The 21541-nt window shown below is 39.2% G+C and overlaps 1 protein-coding gene across 1 annotated transcript in view; it reads left to right on the top strand.

Annotated features, from left to right (window-relative positions):
• The window catches only part of DCBLD2 (discoidin, CUB and LCCL domain containing 2), a 47388-nt gene extending 26159 nt beyond the window's left edge, over positions 1–21229 (top strand). Inside the window, exons 5-16 of the mRNA XM_038136217.1 lie at positions 1140–1212; positions 3969–4102; positions 4768–4808; positions 6939–7154; positions 8379–8503; positions 12389–12536; positions 12976–13146; positions 14122–14215; positions 14609–14658; positions 15533–15670; positions 16759–17177; positions 20704–21229. Coding sequence (XP_037992145.1) covers positions 1140–1212; positions 3969–4102; positions 4768–4808; positions 6939–7154; positions 8379–8503; positions 12389–12536; positions 12976–13146; positions 14122–14215; positions 14609–14658; positions 15533–15670; positions 16759–17177; positions 20704–20733 — 1639 coding nt within the window. The 3' untranslated portion in view covers positions 20734–21229. The remainder of the gene's footprint in view (positions 1–1139; positions 1213–3968; positions 4103–4767; positions 4809–6938; positions 7155–8378; positions 8504–12388; positions 12537–12975; positions 13147–14121; positions 14216–14608; positions 14659–15532; positions 15671–16758; positions 17178–20703) is intronic.
• The last annotated feature ends 312 nt before the right edge of the window (positions 21230–21541 follow it).

The following is a 21541-nucleotide window of genomic DNA, read 5'->3' as shown; positions in this document are numbered from 1 at the left end:
ATACAGTAGAACCTCGTTAATTTGCACTAACACATAGGAGCTAATATCACATTTTCATAGAAAGAATATTGCTTATTTATAAATATATTTTAGAAGGTACACAACTTAATTACTGAAATTTGTATTACAGTTACCTAAGGAGCACTAAATGATGACATGTGTTAGAAATTGCACACCCATTTCACAGTTTGGTGCTCATTAATGAGGTTCCATGGAGACACAGAATGCTGTACATTCTGAAGGGGAAAATGTGTCATTTCCCTGTTGTCTCCTTCCCCATTTCCATCTACAGCAAGGCCAATGTTTAAAGCTGCAGGCTACTGTGAAGTGTCTAAGCTTAATTTTTGGAGAACCTAAGCTGTTGCAACCTGAAACATCTTCAAGTGCAACCTTTGCATTTCTCCTTCATTTTCCCAGGTTCCAAAATAGGGATCTAGTTGTAGGTTCTGGCCTTAGTTAATGTGTGACAGTCTCTGAATCCCCCTGTGTTCATGGAACCTACAGCATTGCTTCAGCTGTTGCTGAGCTGTGGTGAAAATGTTGATGGGTTTGCTCCACTTTATTTTTAGCTCTTGAAGATGAAATAATTTTCATATGTGTAATATGAAATGGTCCTAGAACATGAACACAGGCTTGCTCCAGAGGTGCTGGTGTCTTGCCTCTTGCTTTTTATGAGCTAGTGGTAATTTGGCCAGTTTTTATGATCTAAGCATTGCCAAAAGCTGTTACAAAATAGTATTACTTTTCAGATGCTTTATTTAAGGGTGCAAAACACATAGATATGAAGGTCTCTAGTTCATAAAATAAAATTCATTGGTATTTTTAGTTATATGACTTTGAATTTACAGGAACCATAGAGTATTCATAATATAAAATGCTGGCTTTATTGGTTCATCATATTGAGACTGGAACTGTGCTTTCAGCTGGGACTTACTTTAAAACATTTTCAAATGTCTGTCCTCCTGTTGTATACTTGTGAGTATTTTTGGTCTGATTTGATAGATCTTCAATTAGGAGATATCATTATATAGTGATACATGAATAGCAGGGTCTTGTAAATCAAAACCATAACTTTTTTATAACAGTAAGAGAGTTGTAGGTGCATGCGTATCCTGACTTGATATTTTGTTCTCTTTCAGTAAGTATTGTCCAGCTGGATGTGTGATTCCTTTTGCTGATATTTCAGGCAGTATTCCTCATGGATACAGAGATGTAAGTGAAAATACCATGGGTTCAAGTGAATTTTTGTAAAACACGTGGTGGGTAATGCAAGTCAGTTGTAGTTGTTTGCATTAGTTGTGCTTCCTGTATGCTGGGATTTATACCTCCTAAAAGTGAATAACATGGTACTTATTTTTTAGCTCTGGTGCTAAATAACAGGTGCTTCAGATGTTGCCACCTCCAAGAAGTGGAGTAGTGTAGCGGAGTCTCAAATACTTTCTTAAGTCCTGCAGAGAAGGGTGGATCAATCAAAAGATTGGGTTTTTTCTACTTCCTGTTTTCTTTTAGTTGGTTTCCTCAGGCTGGGAAATTGAAATTTATAAAGAAAGAACCAGTATTTTAATGATGTCCTTTTTGACAATGTAATGCCTCTTTCAGCAGTGTCTTAGTGGTGATCTTAATTTTTGTTATATTTTAAAGATGAAATACTGTTCATGTTCAGCAGCTATAAAATAATTTGCAAAACAAATTTCATACTGTAAGAGTAGTTCTATAAATTGTTAATGAGCATCTTTAATAATGTATTGTTTACTAAAAACATTGCAAAACCCTATACAGTGTTTTTCTAATGTAAGCCTTTGCAGGTCAATTAATGAACTTGCCATAGGATGGGAGGATTTGCTTTGTTTATTTTACATGCTTATAATTTTGCTAGCAGTCTACTAAAAATTACATTAAATCCTTGGGTTTTATTTTAAAATACTCTTTTAATAAGCCGTTAGATGTAGCACAGAGGTAAGAGTAAGACAATGTAAAAATGTTAGTAACCAAAGATTTTAGTATTAAATACAAACTTAAAATGTGCCTATTTCTTTTGTTCCCCAAATATTTGTGACTCCCAGGCTACTTGCTTAACAATTACCCCCATGTAAAAATGTCACCACAGTGTAACTGTGTTAAATGTTCTTGTCCCCAGTGAGTGCTCATTAAGTAGCTGCAAGGTAATTTTTGTAGCTGGTAACAAGATTAAATTGATTCTCTGCCTCACAAATTTGCAGCATCTGTAGGAGTTCTGCTTGTTGGGAGTTTTTTTCCAAAATTTGGAATAATTGTTTTCTATGGAGGAAAACAAAACCTTTTCCTAAGGAAACTTAAGGAAATAAATGCCCTGTGACTTTATTTTTGTATACTTTATCAGCCAAAAAAGGCTGTGAATTTCCCAGAAGGCAGGGTGTGTAAAAAAAATTAAATTGTCCAGCACTTTTAAGACCAAGTTTCAGGTTGAGGTTTCTTACACATCTCTTTCAAATGTATGGGAACTGTTTGCTGCTTTAAAAAATACCCAAAATCTTGATTATTTTCTGTGTGACCCTAATGTTCAAAGTCCTTGAGGGCTCAGAGCTCTCACTGCTGACATCTGGTGAGCAGGGAGGAGAGAGCTGCCTCTTCTACTAAATTCCATGCTCTTACTTTAATGGAGAGGGGAGCTATGTTAATCCCAGACCTGTTGGATGTGAGCTTATTCTGGGCAGGCTGATGGACTTGGTGTGATGAGTGTTAATCACTGTGGCACCTACAGCCTGCAAGCCAGGGAAGTGTCGCTCTGACATTTGTTAGTAGATTCTGTCATCCAAGGAGAAAAGGCAAGAACACGATACACTGTGTCATGGTTTGATGCTGGCACAATGCCAGTACCCCCATAAAAATATATTCGCCCCAGTGGCTGCTGTGAGATGTGACCAGAAATAGAGCAAAGCAGGCTCCAGCTTAGGAATAAAGAAAAAAACTTTATTAACTTACAATATGTAAAAAAGAACACACACAGAACTCAGAATGAAAACTTTCCCAAAACATTCTTCCTGCTTCCCCCGATTTCCACCACAGCACAATGAGATAGAACCTTAGATTCTCAATCCAGTTACCACCCCTCAGATAATCAACTCTCAGTTCATCACCACCCCTCAGCCAGGCCACATGGCTTCCCCTTCCCCCATCAAGCTACAAGCTGCGTGGGAGGTGAGACCTCTTCACCACCCGAACCAAGAAGAGAAAGTTCCCCTGGGAGTGCTCTGCTTTAACCCTTGTGTTCTCAGAGGCAGTCCAAGTCTTCAGTGGCCACACCAGGTGCCAGTATTTAAATCTGGCCACTGATTGGTTTAGCCACAGCCTCCCAAAAACCTCACTTCCCTATCAACCCACGACACCCTGCAGAAAAATATTTTATTACTGCTCTCCACTGACTTGTATAACATACGTAATTGACTTGTTTATGCATGTATTACTGTGGCTTTACATGGATCAGCACTGGATGGTTAAACCATGTTTAACTGCAAGTTACGATAAAAAAACCCTTGGTTAAAAGCTACAAAATCTGCAGTGCCTCACCCCTTAATTGTGAGAAAATAAACAAACATTCTTCCAATGTGCTTTCTATTAAAAAGTTTTCTATTTATTTACATGTTTTGTTGTCTAATATAATTTATTATAGGCTGAGCCTGGCTGGCTGGCTTTTTCAGACTGATTCACCTTGGTGTTGATTTGAGGTCATTTAATTACAACAGTTACATTCTAAATGCAGCTGGGTGAGGACACAGTGAAATGTAGGGGCTTCATCTTTTGTTTTTATAAATTCAATAATAAATAAAGATTAATGGTTTCTAAATAACCAAGATTACAGTTAAGAATAGTATTTTAGTGTAATAATAACAAAGACTGTAACTGGACAGTGTAGCATTTACAATATATGGTGTGGTATTCAATTTATTCACTTAGTAGTATGAAATTTTTCTTTCTCTTCCTTCTTCAAGTCATCATCACTTTGTATGGCCAGTGTTCACGCAGGTGTCGTGTCAAATACTCTTGGTGGTCAAATTAATGTTGTAATCAGCAAGGGCATTCCATACTATGAAGGCTCCCTGGCTAACAATGTCACCTCAAAAGTGTAAGTGTATTTCTTATAGTTTCCTTATCTTTAGCACCTTAGGTCTTGGTAGTGTCTCATCGTGGGATAAATTTCAGCTCATGGAGCTATGTGTTCCCCGGACAGGTTCTCTTCTCTAAGTTTCTCACACTTTTGCTGTAGTGTAATTGTTTTACCAAATTGTTTTACCAAATATCTTTAATCTCTAGACCAGAAATTTTCATTTTCAAAATTCTGCAAGGAGTTTTTACCTTCCTGGCTATAAACTCCTACTGGTCTGTGGAAAAACAGTAATTTAATTGGAGCTTTTCAGTTTCAGGAAAAGAGTGTAGCTTGTTGTTGTATCTCAAGTCCCACAAATGAAAGCAATCACAGGAGATTGATTTGTGTTACTATGATTAACATAATTTGAAAAGAAAGCATTTTAATGAAGTCTTGCATTTTGCTGGGTAGATGATTGTTTGAAAGTATTTAAGCCAATATCTCTGGATTTGATTTCATTTGAGAAGGTGTTTGTACTGAAAGTGCTGCAACTTGGGGCAGGATGTGTTAATCATTAAGTGCTTGTTCAGGCACATGTGCATAGGTTTCGGTGGCAAGCAGTCAGACAAGAAAATAAATTGAAGACAGTTTGTTTCAATTTTTCTCACTGAGTACTGAAAAACATCATCTTTTGTTCTCTGCAGGGGACCCTTGTCTACAAGTCTGTTCACCTTTAAGACAAGTGGTAAGTGTTATCACATGTATTACGTGTTATCACATGTATTACATGTTACTACTTTCATACAAACTTTGTGAATAGAAGGAGGTGTGCAGGTTTGATTCTTAATTTTTGTTCTCATTTGTGAGACCTTTTTTTTACTGCATTCTTCAATAATGTATATTTTTAAATTGTTTTACTATCTCAACTTGATGATTAATCATTTATAGGTACAGCAGTGTTTTGAGTAAGCCTTGCTTATCTGCAGAAAGATTCTTTCAGGTTAATTAAATAAATTAGCTGTAGTTTTCTAAGTGGAAGCTAGTTTTTCTGTAAGTCACTTTAAATCCTGTCTTTGAGTGAGTGGATGTTGAAAATAATGTGAAGACAGTGGCCTTTCCTTAGTCTCTTTAACTGTTTTTATAACAATGTAAAAACCATAAAGTCATCACGTCTGTTTTTCATAAAGATAAAGTTAAAAAAAAAAGGGAGGGAGAATCATGCACATACTTCTCAAAATAAGTAAATGCTTTTCCTAATACATAAATCAAAGGCACAGTGAATGGGAATATAAAGATAGGAATCTGATGGGCAGGAATGTTTGGTGATGGAAATGTGTAAATAAGCAAAAATTATAAAATATAGCACATAATATTAAAATTATTTTTCTCTCAGGCATCTGCAAGAGCTGAGAGAAGGAATTACAGGTCTAGTGTCCTTATGCATAAAAATTATTAAACACAGTCATCCAGGCAGGGTTTGCTGGTTTTTTTTGTCTTTCACAATGTGATCTGATAGTATGTATGAAAGTAATTAAATGGCCTGGAAATTCGAAGAGATAGGAAAAAATGCTGATCTAGACTTTGTGAACTTCAGTGACACGTGAGAAATTATTGAATAAGCTAGAGAGAAGATGCAGCTCTAGATTAAAATGTCTGTAGTTGGGTTGCCTAGGAATTAGGTGAGGGGAAAAAAACCCTGAAGTATGCTCAAATGAAGTTTATCAGATTGTGGTGAAGGTCCTAGTGTGTTCCTGCTGTTGCAGTTGGTTTTATGACTTGGTATGAAGTAGAGGAGTGTGTTATTAATGCTAGAGGTGTGGTCTGTGCAGAGGAAGATGAGACTACTCATACAGGAAAAACTGCCTGACTTTGAGACTCGATAGAAATTAACTGAAGCATCACAGAGCGCACAGAGTGGAGTGTAGCAGGTATTTAGAGACTCAGGCATTTCTACTGCCAAGTGGCAGCATGCTAGATGGAAAATGACAGGTGAGGGAAAGAATTCCTTTAGTGAAGTGATCCTGTGCTGTGGCAGGTGATGTACGTTCAGCAGAGACAGTAAACTACTAATGCCATCTCACAGGCCATGGGCAAGACTTTCTCTGGGATTCAGTCACACGTGGGCTCTGCCACCTATGCCTTCCTTGAGGGATGAGTGTCCCCCCCCCGGTGGAGTGGGGGAGTTCACAGGAGAAGGGAAACTAGGCTGGGTTGTTCAGCCTGCCTGACTGAAGGCAAAGATTGCTCTCTGCTGATACTTCTGGGGACTGTGCACGTGAGAGGGGAAAACCATTGGTAGTACAGAACAAGAAATTCAGCCCTGAATTTAGGAGATGTTTTTCAGCTACCAGCAGAAGGCAACATAGGAAGAAACATTTAATAAGAATGGTAACCAGAAAAATTTAACTAATTTCAAGGATGTGTTTGAGCTCAAGGCCAGGATTATGACATGACTTCCTACTTGCTTTGGTTTTGTTCAAATTAACACTGTGATGCTGGAGTTGGTTTAAAAACCCAAGAAGTTATACAGGCAAAAGAAAGCAACGAATGAACCAGTAGCCTGTTTCCCATTCCTGCAGCAACCAGAGATACTCTTAGACCATGAAGGTTCCCCAGTGCTTCTCATTGAGTGCTCTGTGTGAGTGGGGACTGAGAGAATATCCACATTACTCTTGGAAAAGGCACAAATCGTGGCATTCTCGTGACTAGTTTGGTTCTAGCATCCCTGTTAGAAAGCAAAAGAGAGTGTGTTTTGTTGATATTGTTGTTAAGGAATAAATTTAGATGGCAATTTAATATTTGCATGTGAAGTCTTAAAATCCAAGCCACATAACTTCAGTTCTCATTTGAAATCCTTGCCTTTTCTGTTGTTCAGGTTGCTATGGGACACTGGGGATGGAGTCTGGGGTGATTCCTGATTCCCACATCACATCATCATCAATTCTCGAGTGGCCTAACCAAACAGGACAAGTAAACATTTGGAAACCTGAAAATGCCCGACTAAAAAGGATTGGACCTCCTTGGGCTGCTTTTATCAGTGATGAACATCAGTGGTTGCAGATTGACTTGAATAAAGAAAAGAAAATAACAGGTAAGTGAGCGTGATGTGACTTCTCAGCAGCGTTCAAAATTTTTGGTTAATGATAGCCTTTTTTCCAGTGCTGGGCCTTAGATAAAGCTCAGGTGGCACTTAATTACAATTACACTTAATTTGCTTCCATGTCCTAGCTAATACACTGAGGAGCCTGGAGCTGAAGAGGTGTAGTTTCATAGTAAAAGACATTTCTTCCATCAGAATTTGTTGAAGTCCTGTGGTTTTTATTGGATCCTTGATTCCTGCCTTTTCCTGCTCATTGTCTCCTTGGAGATGCAGATCAAAATCCAGTCAGCTCAGCCCACTGGTACCTCTGGTGCTGGTGCAGAGACTTGTGTTCCTAGGTTTTTCCTAGTGCCTGTCATGGCCACAGTGAATCCAATATCAGCACTGAGGTGTTGGCATTTTGGGTTTAATCTCCAGGGTAGCTGTGCAGCAGTTGTACCTTCAGTGCCAGTGTTTGTGTTTTCTGGTTTAATCCTTCAGAGGTGATTTGCTGTTGTTAATGGGCATGTTTGTCACTGATTTAAATCAAAATAAATTGGATTTAGGTTGAGTGCTTCATAGAGTCCAGTGCTTTAAGGCTATTGTGAAACATGTTCCACTGATGAGTTTGCGTTTATCTCTTTCCAAAATGCCTGAGTTGGTCTCTGTAACCTCAGCTGCACACTCTGCTATCAGCAGCGTGGCTTGCTGTCATTAAGCAACTTGGATTTACCAGTGGCCTTTGTTATTACCTCCCTGGAGATTCTTTGGATTTTGCATTGCTCCTCTAATTCTTGTGCTAACAAGCCTTTCCAAAACAGCTTTGCTGTGTGAGTTGTGCTGCAGCGCTCCAGTGTCAGCTGTAGGAAGCTGCAGTTCTTTTAATGGTGCCTTTAGGTTGCCAGTACAAGGGCAGGGAAAAGCCGTGTCAGCAGCTGGAGACAGGAGTGAGCTGTGGTCAAATGAAGGGGCTGTTTCCATCAAGAAATGGGGTGTGGGGGGAAAGGCTTAGCGAGGTTATACAATGAAAATTAAAATACAGAGTAAGTAAAATGAGTTTACTAAGTTTCAGTCACTGTGGAAATTTCACACCCTGGCCCTTTGGAAAACTTCTTGAAGTTAACTGGACCAGTTAAAGACTCTCTACTGTACAGCTCTGGATTCAAAAACTGATCTGATAATTTTTACAAAGTCGTACCAGTTTTTTGTCCTAACTGCACACCTCAATTTTCACAGGTATTATAACTACTGGATCAACTTTAGCAGAGCACTACTATTATGTCTCAGCCTACAGAATTTTATACAGTGATGATGCACAGAAGTGGACAGCATACAGAGAACCTGGAATGGGTAAAGATAAGGTAAAAATACGACATACTTTCTGGGTGTGCTCTAAGGAGATTTCACAATTGTACATATAAGTTATTTCAAGTCATATGGTGAGGAATCTATAAATAACTTTCATTTTCAGTGTTATTTTGAATCATAAACAACAGATAAGCAGAAGAAAATATGACAATATGCAAATATGTAAGGATTTGAACAGTTCTAAAATTCAGCTGTTATTTTTATTACTATTTGGGTGGGAATATTCTATACAAGAAACTTCTGTTGCCACTGGTAGGTTTTCTGGTACTGCATCTCCTCAAGAATAATTCAATTTCTTTTAAAATAGGTTATATGTTTTGAAAATTAACCTTAACTTTCTTATCCTCTTATGGTTACAGAATAAATGTAATGGGTTGTATGTTTTTTCATGTTTTCAAATGTTTCTGTCAATTTCAATTTTTAAGCAAATATTGTTAAGTTTCTTATATAAGAGAACAGCCCTTGCAGAGGGAGGGGTACGTTCAGATTTCAAATGTTTTGCCACACAGCAAAAGTCCCTAATGTTAGCCTCAAAATAATTTTACTTTCCCCATGTTTACAGCTCTGCAGTATTTAATAGACAGCAAAAATGAGAAAATTCATGTCTTCCCAGTGCTTCAGATCAGATTTTCTTAATGAAATTACAAGATTCTTAGTAATGTGACTGGAACTAGATTTTCCTTCTTTTTCTTAAAATCCTTGGATGGAATTTATCTTAATTCTCTAGGCTGGTAGTATTACGTACATGTAACTGTAACTACTAGTCTGGTAGTTTTTTTAGAAACAGGTTTTAAGGATGGTCACTTTGGCTGTCCTTGGTTTTTTTTTCTCTCTGTTAAGAATGTTTCAAGGTAGGATGTATCATCCTGTTTGAAGTAATAGGCTGAAGTTTGTTAAATTAAGAGATTTTTGAGCACTGACCATAATTGCAGTAGGAAACTCTTGGAAGAGAGGAGGAGAATTTACTGTCAGGTCTGAGCCTACATGTGAACTAAAGTCACTGTTGGTGTGAAGTATTCAAAGAGAAAATGGAAAAAACCAGCATATTTTGCTAGTTTTGAGTGCCCTCTTTTGGCCATAAAATAAGACCTCAGTTAGGAAGGTGCTTAGATTTAGGCTTCAGTGTTAGTTTGACAATTTTCTTTAAAAAACTTTACAGTTATTGCCTTGAATTTGAGTGCACTGTTCCTCTTGTATGCTCATGAAATGAAACAAATTGTGGAGCCTGAAATTGCAGGCAACACATCTTTCTTTGAGCTCTGTGTGTCATTAAGGGACAGGACATGAAGAATCATATGTGCCCAGGAACTGGCAGCTGTAGTTAAATTACACAAAAAAAATGGTTCAGCTTTTCTGTTTCAGAATAGTAGATTTTCTCTCTGTCTGCCATCACCTCACTTGATACAGATTTGCTTTTGGATGCATCTGTTTGCAGGCTTCTCCCTTTTAGCATGCCAGACCAGCTGGGAGGTGCTAGTCCCTGTGTTTTAGAAACATGTTTGGAATTCCTAACGTTTTTCAGGAGACTACAAGCTTTTCCAAGCCTTTCCTGCAGTCTTTTTTGCAAATACCTTTTAGAGATTTGCCAGTACTCAAGAAAAACTTTTCTTAATTTTTCATGGATTAAAAAAAAAGAGTAAATGCTTGAATTGGGGAAAAAGGACAAATGAGAGTTGCAGTGTTGGAAAAACTTTGTTTAACAGCAGAGAGGGAAATGGAAAGAGTTTGATAATAAAAAGACTATGAAAGTGATTTCTTATTAACAAGTTAGTGCTGTATTGAGCTCAGAAGCAAATTTTTTTTTAATGCAAAATTTAAGGTAACAAAAAATACAGAGCTGCAGGTAAAGTTAAGTTACTTCTGTAACATTGGCTGTCAAAAGCTTGACTGATAAAAGCCTGGAGTAAAGATTTTTACTGTTAATCTTTCTTGAAGGTAAGAGTTGGTGTTGGTTCTTTTTGCCCTTGCTGTTACATGCTCAGCCTCAGAAACCTGACATGAGATTCAGCTTTCAGAGTTGGGCATCTGTGTCCCTGCTCTGTAACATCTGCATATGTTGCTTGGGCAGCCAGATGTGCCTTCTTTTGGTGCTGGGCTCTGGCAGGCGCAGCACGAGCAAGGATACAGTACAGCAGTTCAGGCTAGGTGCATCCCCTCAGGAAGTCACCTCTCTTATTTTGCTTCTCACTTGCATCCTTACCAAAACAAAAAATCTGTTAGTGGGATCTGTAGCTACAAGCCTGTCATTAAAAAAAAAAAACAAAAACAAAAAAACCCAAAAAAACCCCCAAAAAACCCAAAACTACAACATCAAAACCAAAACAAACTAGTAAGGGGAAAGTGGCTGTAAATTGGAACCCAGTCTGCTGTGGGCACATGAGCTTCAACTACTTGGTGTTATTAATTTATTTCCTAAATAACATCATAGGCTTGCCCCTGCATTTGCTGTGTCTTCATTTGTTGCTACTGAATATATTTAAGAACAAGAAGCTTAAATTCAGAGCAGGCACTTGTTTTGAATGGATAGTTTCTAGGATAATTATTTCAGGCCTCAAGAATATTCCACACATTTTTTTCAAAAACTCAGCAGTGCAATACAGAAATCTCTTCTCTCGTGTATCAAGATTGAAACAGCAGTGATTTGTATTGATCAGAGATGTGCTAAAAGCTCTTGACTGCTCCATATTATGCAGACACATCAGCTGCTGTGCAATACAGTGCTTGTCTTTAAGAATGGCAGGGTGCTTTATTCCTTACCAAGTGGTGTGAATGAGAAGAAAACTCCTTGTAATACTGACTTTTTTCAGGCAAGTGCTATAATTGTGTTTTGCATTGTGTCCACTATGATTTTCAATGTCTGTATCAGTGCTTCAAAAGAAAGAACTCGTTTGCTGTCATCCCAGTGGTGACCTGTGTTGCAGCAGCACCACAGAGCTGCATGTGAAGGGCCAAAGCCCCACTGCTGTGCACAAACATGGAGAGGCAGCTCACTTCCTACCAAAAGACATGGTGTGAAACCAGTCTTCCTGAAGGAGGGGGAGGGTTGGAGTACTGGGCCAAGCTGCTGTATTGTTTTAAGCAGCTCGGGAGTGACAAACCCATGGTTGGCTGTAAATCTGTCAGTGTGCTTACATTGCATCTCACAGGGACTCTGCTCACTGCTTTTAAACTTCAGCCAGACAGTGTGTTGTCACATTTTGATGAGTTCTTTGTGTGCAAGGATGGCAGTGAAGGACCAGCTTGAGTTCATCCTTCATGCAAAGTCTGCACCCTTCTCTTGCAGAACCTCATGGCTTAGTATTAGACTGAGGAGAGCTTTCACATTCTGAACCCCAATTCTTCTATTTTGTTGTGGCTCAGCACTTGCAGGCAACAGCCACGAGAGGACAGTGTGGTTACACACTTTAAGGTGCCTCCCCGTGCTTTCTAGTGAATACCATCCTCAGACAGGTTGTGCTGAACTGCTGGGCTGTGTGAAGGCACCACTTAATTCCAGCTTGCACAGTGTCAGAACTCCATGTATATTTGAAGAGTGTGTGTAAAATACCAAGAAGGAGTTAGAATGACTCAGTGCCATAAACATGTGTGTAACAGCAGGCTGTGCCTGGGGAGCATCAGTATGATATTCCATGGTACCTTTACTCTGACCTGTGTAGCTGTGTGCATACATGTGCACACACGTTTCTTTCTTTTATTTAGTTGTAAATGTAATGGGGCAAAGGGAGTGGACAAGTGCAGGCAGCAGTGCTGTTATGGGGTGAATTGATTCCTTCACTCTTTATTCTTCCTAAATAAAACATCAAAATTGGTAGTACTTACTCAATTGCTACTGTATTTGTAGAACATAATGTTCTCTCTTTTTTCCCCTTCTTTTCTAGATATTTCAAGGGAATACTGAATTGTACCAGGAAGTCCGCAATAATTTCATTCCACCTATTATTGCACGTTTTTTTAGGATTAACCCCTTAAAATGGCACCAGAAAATTGCAATGAAAGTAGAATTGCTAGGATGTCAGTTTAGTATAGGTAAGACAACAAAAAACTTTCAACTGTGCAAGACAAGAAGCGAATCTATTAAGGTTGTATGTGAAATTATGAAGATTAAAAGTTATATCATAGGTATATTTTCAGTAAGTCTAAAGAACTTCTTGGCTGCGTAATCCTTCGTTAACTGGTATTTCTGAGTTTATCCAAAAGTTATTACACTTAACTAGGAAAATACTGAATTTAGGTGTACACAAGGTAATTTACAAAATAAGTGTGTCAAAAGATGCCAATCACTTGCTTTCCATATCATGTCATTGATTCCTGGGGGGGGGGGGGGGGGGGTGTGAGGGGTGGTTTCCTCATTATATAACATGAACAAAAGCTTTATAGCAAACTGTTAAGCTGTCTTCTCCTGAAAAGGAGATATGGAAAACCAGCACTTCAAAGAACTTACCTTATAAATTCCTTTCTTCTGAAGGTCGTGCTCCTAAAATCACCTTGCCAGCACCACCTCAGAACAAGAATGATGAGAAGAATGCTGACTTCGTGGATGACTTCATTCATTCAGTGAAGACTTCACTGCAGACAGATAAAACAACTTTCACACCTGAAATAAAAAACACTACAGTGACTCCAAGTGTAACCAAAGGTATTCATCGTTAAACAGTAGAAATATTTGGAACTCTTTATAGTGCTTTGGCATACATTAAATGGGCTTTCTGCATTGAAATTTTCTCAAAACGTAACAAATTACAGCAGATTATCAATATTTTATTTCTAATATTTACCAGTTATTAAATACACAAATTATAAAAGATGTGAGTTGCATGCTGCATGAAGAAACAAAACCAATCTACCAAGTAATATATATAATATAAATGTATATACAATATATATTTTATAGATATATAATAGTTCCATCTTCCAGAGCTTGTTCAAGCGGTGTTCAGCTTTTAATCACTGAACAAACTTTGTCAGAAGGAGAAGTTATAACTTGGACTTCCCTTCTGAATTAATCAGGTGTAACTGCTTTATTTAATAATTTCTTAGAACATAACACCTTTGATATAGCAGATCTTCTCTGGAGCAGTTTTTTTGACATGAAATTTGAAAAATGTCACCTGGCATAATCATTTTGTTTATCAAAGAAAATGGTCAGAAAAGGGAGCAAAGTCACTGCAGATGTGGGCACTGCTGAAGTGTCCTTTGGATGGCAGGGGACAGGATCACACACAGACCCAGCACTGACTGATTGGGATTAACTGTTAAGGTACAGTGGAATTTACTTCTTAAAGGAGGTTTGAACTTATATGGTGACATTAAGGGATTTTCTGCATAAATAATAGGATACATTATTGTAACAGAAAAATCATCTATTAAAACAAACTGATTGATTTTGATTAAAAACCTTGCAAAACCACCAGCTGTGCATGCATGTAGAAGAGCCAGATGTTACTTGAAGTTTGCACTGTGGGAGCATCCAGCAGAGTAGCTTAGCTGGGGGATCTGGTGTGATAGACACTAAATGTGAAAACTGTGTGCTCTACTCAAGTAATTTTCAAATCAAAAACTGATTTATGAGAAGCTCTTTCTGTCTGACATCACTTAATTTAATGGCTTTCAGATGTGGCATTGGCAGCAGTTCTGGTTCCAGTGCTGGTGATGGTCTTCACTACTCTGATTCTTATCTTAGTTTGTGCGTGGCATTGGAGAAATCGGTAAATGAATAGATGGATAAAAGTCCTTTAAATGAATGTTAGCCTGGTGTGTGGGAATGAAATGCTGCATGAATTGCTGTGGGAAGTCTGTGGTCTGCACTTGTGGAAAGAATTGCATTCTTTCTGAGAAAAAAAAATCACTTGACTAGTGAGGACAAAACAGCTTTTTGTTTTCTAATGAAAACAGCTGTTTTCATTGGAAATGCTTTGACTGAAAACTGGTTTCTCTGGTAGCAGCAGACTGGTGGTGATGGGAAGCCAGGATGCTGGTGCTGGTACATAAAATTTGAGGACCAGTTACAGCCAAGGTGATAGTTACTGAGCATTACTTAATGCATCTTTTGATAAGCAGACTAGTTAAAATAACCCTCTTTTCCTTTTTTTTTTTCTCAGCAAGAAAAAAACTGAGGATGCATATGATCTACCTTACTGGGATCATGCAGGTAACAAAATGGTTTTATGAAACCATTTGTTCAGTGTTATTTTGTTCAATGTTTATTTCAGATTGCAGTTATAGTTTCCACTAGCAGAAACTTCTCTAATGCTGACTGAGGGAGGCATAGCACACTGAATTTCTTTTGTGGACCAACTTAATTGTACTGCTTCTTTATCTGATTGCTTTTCTTCAGAAATAGTGAGTGTTGTGTCTCCTGTTAGATCTGACCACTTCAGGGTTTTTTGTGAACAAAGTGGAAAACCTTTTAATTATACAACATGAGGAGAAAAATTAATTTATAAGGAATGTCTCTATACATTTGATAGCCATTTACTTGGTACTTTTTTGTCCTGGAAAAAAAAATCTTTCATCTTAGTGTATAACTTGGGTCAAAAATTCTTATTTTCATTGCTCTAGTAAGCATGTGGGATTTAGGTATATCCTTCATCCAACTGTCTTGTGCCTCATAAACTTAAGATCAGACAATTGCAGCAGGCAGCTCTTTGCAATGGTCCTAAAACCACCTGTGCCCCAGGTGCAAAGGGCAGCTGCAGCAGTTGGGTTGGTACTGCTGTGTGACTGTGCTTTGCTTCTCTGGCCTCTGTTGAAAACTTGCGCACCTGTGTGTCTGCTCACTGACAGTCTTAAGTATGTCTTACCCTTTAGACAAGGAACCTTTTAATCACTTTAATTTGCTACATATCTGTTTCTGATAGCTCACAGCTCTGATGTCTTAGGTTATTACTCAAAATAGTGATAATTGAGTTATTTGCCTGTTTCAATAAAATACAAGCTGTGCTGAAAAGTATTTTAGTAGCTTACAACACAGTATATGTGCAATCTTGGGTAGTTTTTTTGCTTTTTTTTTGATCCATGTGAAGGATGGTGGAAAGGGATGAAGCAGTTTTTCCCAGTCAAATCAGCAGAACGTGAAGAAACTCCTACACGCTACAGCAGCAGTGAAATCAGTCACCTAAGACCAAGAGAAGTCCCAACAATGTTGCAAACAGAGTCTGCAGGTACTTTGTGGGCTGTGTTTATATATATATATATGTGTGTGTGTGTATGTATGTATGTATGTATATGAATGACATGCCAAAACTGTCAGGAATCTGGCTACATTTAGTTACTTCCTGGTTTTGGAGGGGAACAGAGGAGAAATGATTCGTTCTGTGGCTAAGCATATGTCTTAAAATATAGGCTTTTTCCTGTCTCTTCTCTCATTTCATGTGCTATAGATAGACACTTGCCCAAGTTAATGCAGTAACTGAAAGGTTCCTTACCTGTTTTTAAACCTCATAAAGGGTGAAGGAATTTTTTTGGTTATATTTTCATGCACTGGAAATAATTTCATCACTATATTTTTTTATGCACAAATTGGAAATATGGCACTTGATTCTCTACCTTCACTGTATGGGTTAAATCAAACTTAGGATCTGGAAAAGGAAGGTTTATGGATAGTGCCACATGCCCTTTCCCTGGTGAGCCAGACATGAGAGGAGGATGACTGACTGTGCCTTTGGTTCTGTGCTTACCTGCTAATGGCAGAATTAGGCAGATGTGCAGGAATTACAGCTTCACTGCAGGCAGAATTATCTTTCTTGTTTGGCTGCTTGTCTGTTTTTACCCAGCTAGTCAGGCTTTTCACCTCCAGTTTTTGTAACTCCGATTATCTGTTGAGCTAAAATATCTCAGACTACATGCAGGCTTCCCCCCTCAAAAGACAAACACTCCACCCCAAGGACCACTTTTTATCCAGATCCAGGCAGAACAATTTTATTTAAATCTAATGTAAATAGAAGAACATTTCAGTCAGCTTCATTTGCAGGCAAATTTGCAGCATGGGAAGTTGCAGCTCACTTGGGAAGCAGTATAAACCTGAGAAGTGGGGATGTTTTGGTTTTGGCTATCTCAATGGCTTTACCTATTGGGTGGAAAGGAATCCTTTTCCAAAGCGATTGGCACTGGTGGACAGAGATGGACCACTGGTTTGATATAGGATTGTGATCTCTGGCAGACTATTGACAGGCTGTATTTAATGTGATGCCACTGTAAAACAACTCAGTAAGTGTATTTATGTTTTGTTTTGTTGGGGTTTGCAACACAGAATATGCTCAGCCTCTGGTAGGGGGAGTTGTGGGCACGCTTCACCAGAGATCAACCTTCAAACCAGAGGAAGGAAAAGAAGCCAGTTACGCTGACTTGGACCCTTACAATTCCCCCATCCAAGAAGTTTACCACGCCTATGCCGAGCCACTGCCCGTTACTGGACCTGAGTATGCGACTCCAATAATCATGGACATGTCCAGCCATCCCAGCACACCTCTTGGCGCTCCTTCCATTTCCACCTTCAAAGCTGCAGGGAATCCAGCTCCTCCACTGGTTGGAACATGCAGTAAACTGTTATCCAGGACAGACAGTGCATCCTCAGCACAGGCACTGTACGATATACCAAAGGGGCAGCCAGGGCCGGGCAGTGCCGATCAAGTCGTGTACCAGGTGCCACAGAGCGTGGCCCATCCCACTGTGAGTAAGGATGAACTAAGTTAGCTCATGAGTAAGGTAGAATGATGGCTTATTTCTAAAAGCCAGTTCCATAAAGCTCACAGTTTCACTTTTTCAATACCATTGTTTAGGTATTGTTAGTCTTAAATAATACAACATTGAACCAAAATATGTGGTATGGGAGGTCTGGGAAAACACTAATTCTGCTTTTCCTTAAGCTGTATGTACAATTAACATCTTCTCTCTTGCAAAGCCGTGGACATTTTATTACTACTGTGCAATTGTCTGTCGGACATGAGAGAAGAACTCTTCATCCTTAGCTCCACTAATTCATAGATGTGAGTGATAAATTAGGAGAAACAGTTTAAGCACAAAAGCCAGTTATTTCTTCGTAATGGCACTATTTTTAGGGGGAAAAAACCCACCTCAATACCCAAAGCTCTTAATTTCTGTGCAAGCACTACAGCTTCTAAAATTCCTCATTTTCATTGTAAAATGCCTGCACAACATTGGACTTAACAAGCTGCTATCAGGACTGATGGCAAAAATCCCTTTAGCTTCATGGCATAAAATAGTTTTGATTCTGAATTACATTATTTCAGCTTCTGTTAATAGAATTGGCAATTTTTAGCCAGCTGTGTGTTCCTCCAAAGGTTCCTGCCTTTTTGGTTAGGTTAGCCTTCCAAAACTAGAAGCTGCTGTCTTGTATAATCTCTTTTCTGCCTCTTCGCCTTAAGCCACTCAGTCATATTTCTTCTAGGGATCCAGGAGACACAGACTGACAAAGCAAACTACCTGGGAACTGCTTTTATATTATTCCCTATGCTTGTGAGGGCCACTTGAATATCATCTGCCTCCAAGTCAGTCTTTCCTGATGCTCAGTGCAAGAAGCATTCAGGTCTTGGAGGTGACTTGAATAGAGAAAGGCCCTGCCCTGCCCTCCCCCAAGAGTGTCTATTATTCTGTGTTCAGGTGTGAGCTTATACAAAAAAAGATATGTACATACTTCTGTGAGTGCTTAAGGAAGCACACAAATATTCTAATGATGCACAGTTTGTGTTAGACATGCATTTAGCACATATGGTATGTTTTAGCACAACTGCCAAATTTAGCCTTAGGGCTTTTTTATGATTGTTCTAATAAGAAGCATGAAAGATTCCAAAACCTTTGCAAATGAATGAGTACTCTTCCAAAGAATGTCCATTTCAAACTTATTTATTGGAATTTGTATCCTTTGAATGTTCCAGTGTTCTGTACTGTGAAAACATTGCAGTCAGTCATTTACTGGGGTAATGTAGACTCATTTTAGCTAGGTAGTCACAAAATGAAAACAGTCTGAATGGCATATTTTCCATTTTTTATCTTGTTAGAAAAAAAACCACAGCTTTTTTACCTAAGTAGGAGAAAACCCCACTATAAAAATGCTGTATTTTTATTCTAACAACACTATTGGAAGGATGCTTAATCAACTCGTGCATGTGGACCCCCTCCCTACACAGTAGCCCAGTTTTATGGACTTCAGGGGTTACTGTTTGTTTGTGATGCAATGCAAAGCCTTGTTTACTGCCCAGGTCCTTAAATGCTGTGGACAACGTCTGAATGGAAGCTGCAGTGCTATTCAAGGGGCTGCCACCATGCCTTAACACCAATACAGTATCCTCACTTACCCCTGAAAATATGTTTGTAGAGGGGCTGTATATAAACTCCAGAGTCAGAAATCACTTGTGGCCCATTCAGCATCTAAAATGCGAAATTGTGTAGAATCATAGAATGGCTGGGGTTCGAAGGGACCTTAAAGATCATCTACTTCCAATCCCCTGCCATGGGCAGGGACACCTTCCACTAGATCAGAGCTCCACTGAACCTGGCCTTAAACACTTCCAGGAGTAGGGGTATGCATAATTTCTTTGAGCAACCTGTTCCAGTGTCTCACCATCCTCACAGTAAAGAATTTCTTCCTTTTATCTAACCTAAACTTCCCCTCTTTCAAGTCTCCACTCATTTCCCCCTGTTGTGCCACTGCAGTTCCTAACAAGGAGTCCCTCTCCAGCTTCCCTATGGGTCCCTTCAGGTACTGGAAGGTTGTAATGAGGTTTCCACACAATCTCTTCTTCTCCAGGCTGAATAGCCCCAACCTTCCCAGCCTGTCTCCACAGGGGAGGTGCTCCTGTTCTCTTAACAACCTCGTGGTGGCCTCCTCTGGCCTCCAGCAGTTCCATGTCCTTCTTATATTTGTCCTTCTTATACTGGGGGCAGCAGAGCTGGATGCAGCACTCCAGGTAGGGTCTCACCTGAGCAGAGGAGACTCCCTCACCCTTCTGGCCATGGTCCTTTTGATGCAGCCCAAGATCCCATTGGCTTTCTGGGGGGGTGAGAGCACATTGCTGTTGTTTTTCAACAACCATCACCCCCTATCCTCCTCTGCAGGGCTCCTCTCAGTCACTTCTCTGCCCAATCTGTCTGTGAGCCTGGGATTGCCCTGACCCAGGTATAGGACAATACCTTGTTCAACTCCAGGAGGTGCCACCTCTCAGGGCTGTCAGGTCCCTCAGGATGGCGTCCCTTCCCTCCAGCATGTTGACAGCACCTCAGAGCTTGGTGCTGTGGGCAAACTCGCTGAGGTTGTGCTCAATCCCACTGTCCCTCTCTCCAACAAAGGTGCTGAACATTCTCTGTGCTACCTTAAACCCAGTTGTACAATTTCTGATCATTCATTCTCATTACCTGAGAATGACACTTTTTAATTACTTGTTTTAGAGCTCGGTGTCTTAAGCCTAAATGTAAATGTAAGGATGGTAAATAAGACCCATTTGTGAACAGCAAATTCCTGCCTCTGCTTGTACTTTTTTGTTGCTGCAACTTTTTCTGACTGATAAAACCAGTCTGCAATCTTTGTAGTTTTGCTTAAACAGGTGAGTAACTGTTCCTAGCTATCGGCAGCAACTATGACTGAAATTATCTGAGCGTGGCTTTGCAGGGCAGCCAGGATGAGGGAAGAGACGAGAATCTTGACTCCATGTTTCAGAAAGCTGATTTATTATATTATGATATATATTATATTAAAAATTCTAAACTAAAACTACACTAAAAGAATAGAGAGAAAGGAATCATCAGAAGGAGAGACAGGAATAGAATGGAATGAATAACAAAGTCTTGTGACTGACCAGGACAGTCTGGACAGCTGGACTGTGATTGGCCATTAATTAGAAACAACCACATGAGACCAATCACAGATCCACCTGTTGCATTCCAAAGCAGCAGATCGTTACTGTTTACATTTTGTTGTCATCTTCTCAGGAGAAGAAAATCCTGGCAAAAGGATTTTCATAAATTATGTTGGTGACATTTGAGCTGATTTTATTTCAAGCAGTGGGAAGTTTTGAATTTCCACTGAGATGTGACAATATAGCTACAGCCAAGTTAAGAATCCTTTCCATTCTTGAACTGTACCAGTTCAGGCTTAGAAAAATTAATCTATCATTAAAAGAAATGGATGTGTCCAAGTCAGTATAAATAATACACCTGGATTTGATTTTTTTTTCTGCAGACCAGAAATGGAAGAACTGTGGATAGCTGAAGGCTAAGGTGGTATAAGAATTATGCAGTTTCTCTACAGTGGGTTATTTTTCACGCGAACAATGTAACTTTGTTATCTGAGGAGCATAAGCTGTTAAAGAAATGGATGTTTTTAAAATTTAAGCCCCTTTTTGGAAGGAATTTGGTCCCAGGCTTGGCTCCTGCTTCAGACTTTGGACATGTTATCTGCTAGGGCTAAGATACATTTGAACATGTAACAGTTGGGTTTAAATTGCATTTAATTATACTAAGACTAGAATTTCCCTGTGTACAATAAAGGAAAGGTACATTTAATGCGTCTCTCTTATATGTAAAGATGTGTATATAAAATGTATTTCAATCTTGTTTGGCTTGAGTATTCTCCCAGAATGTATGTTCTTACCTCAGCATGTATTGTAGTTGCTCAGTATTTGTATATGTTGCTAGGACTTAGACTATATAAATAGTGAGGGGGTTTTATATGTTAAAAAGTATTTTAAATAAATTGTACATACGTATTACCCAGTATGTTTGCAGTTAACACCTACCTTGTATCTATTTCATCTGCAGTCTGGAAATGCCAGGGTTATTTGTGAGTTACATGGAGTCATGCCCAGTCTTCAGTGGTTTCCTGGCAGCAGCTGGGCTGGTCCCTGTCCCTAGTCAGCCCAACCCCTCTGCGCTGCTGGAGAGGCTGCTGGTTCATTCTTCAACCAGACCATGGCTATTGCCAGTTACTGAGTAAAGCTGATGCTGCTTGTGCTTTTCCCTCTTCTTCATATGAATTCCAGCACTGCAGTGCCTTACACAAAGAACTCAGTCGTAATTGC

The sequence above is a fragment of the Motacilla alba genome, chromosome 1, assembly GCF_015832195.1.
Source record: "Motacilla alba alba isolate MOTALB_02 chromosome 1, Motacilla_alba_V1.0_pri, whole genome shotgun sequence".
Taxonomy (NCBI): domain Eukaryota; kingdom Metazoa; phylum Chordata; class Aves; order Passeriformes; family Motacillidae; genus Motacilla; species Motacilla alba.
The sequence above is the reverse complement of the archived record's forward strand: the minus strand, read 5'-3'. Positions and strand labels throughout refer to the sequence as shown.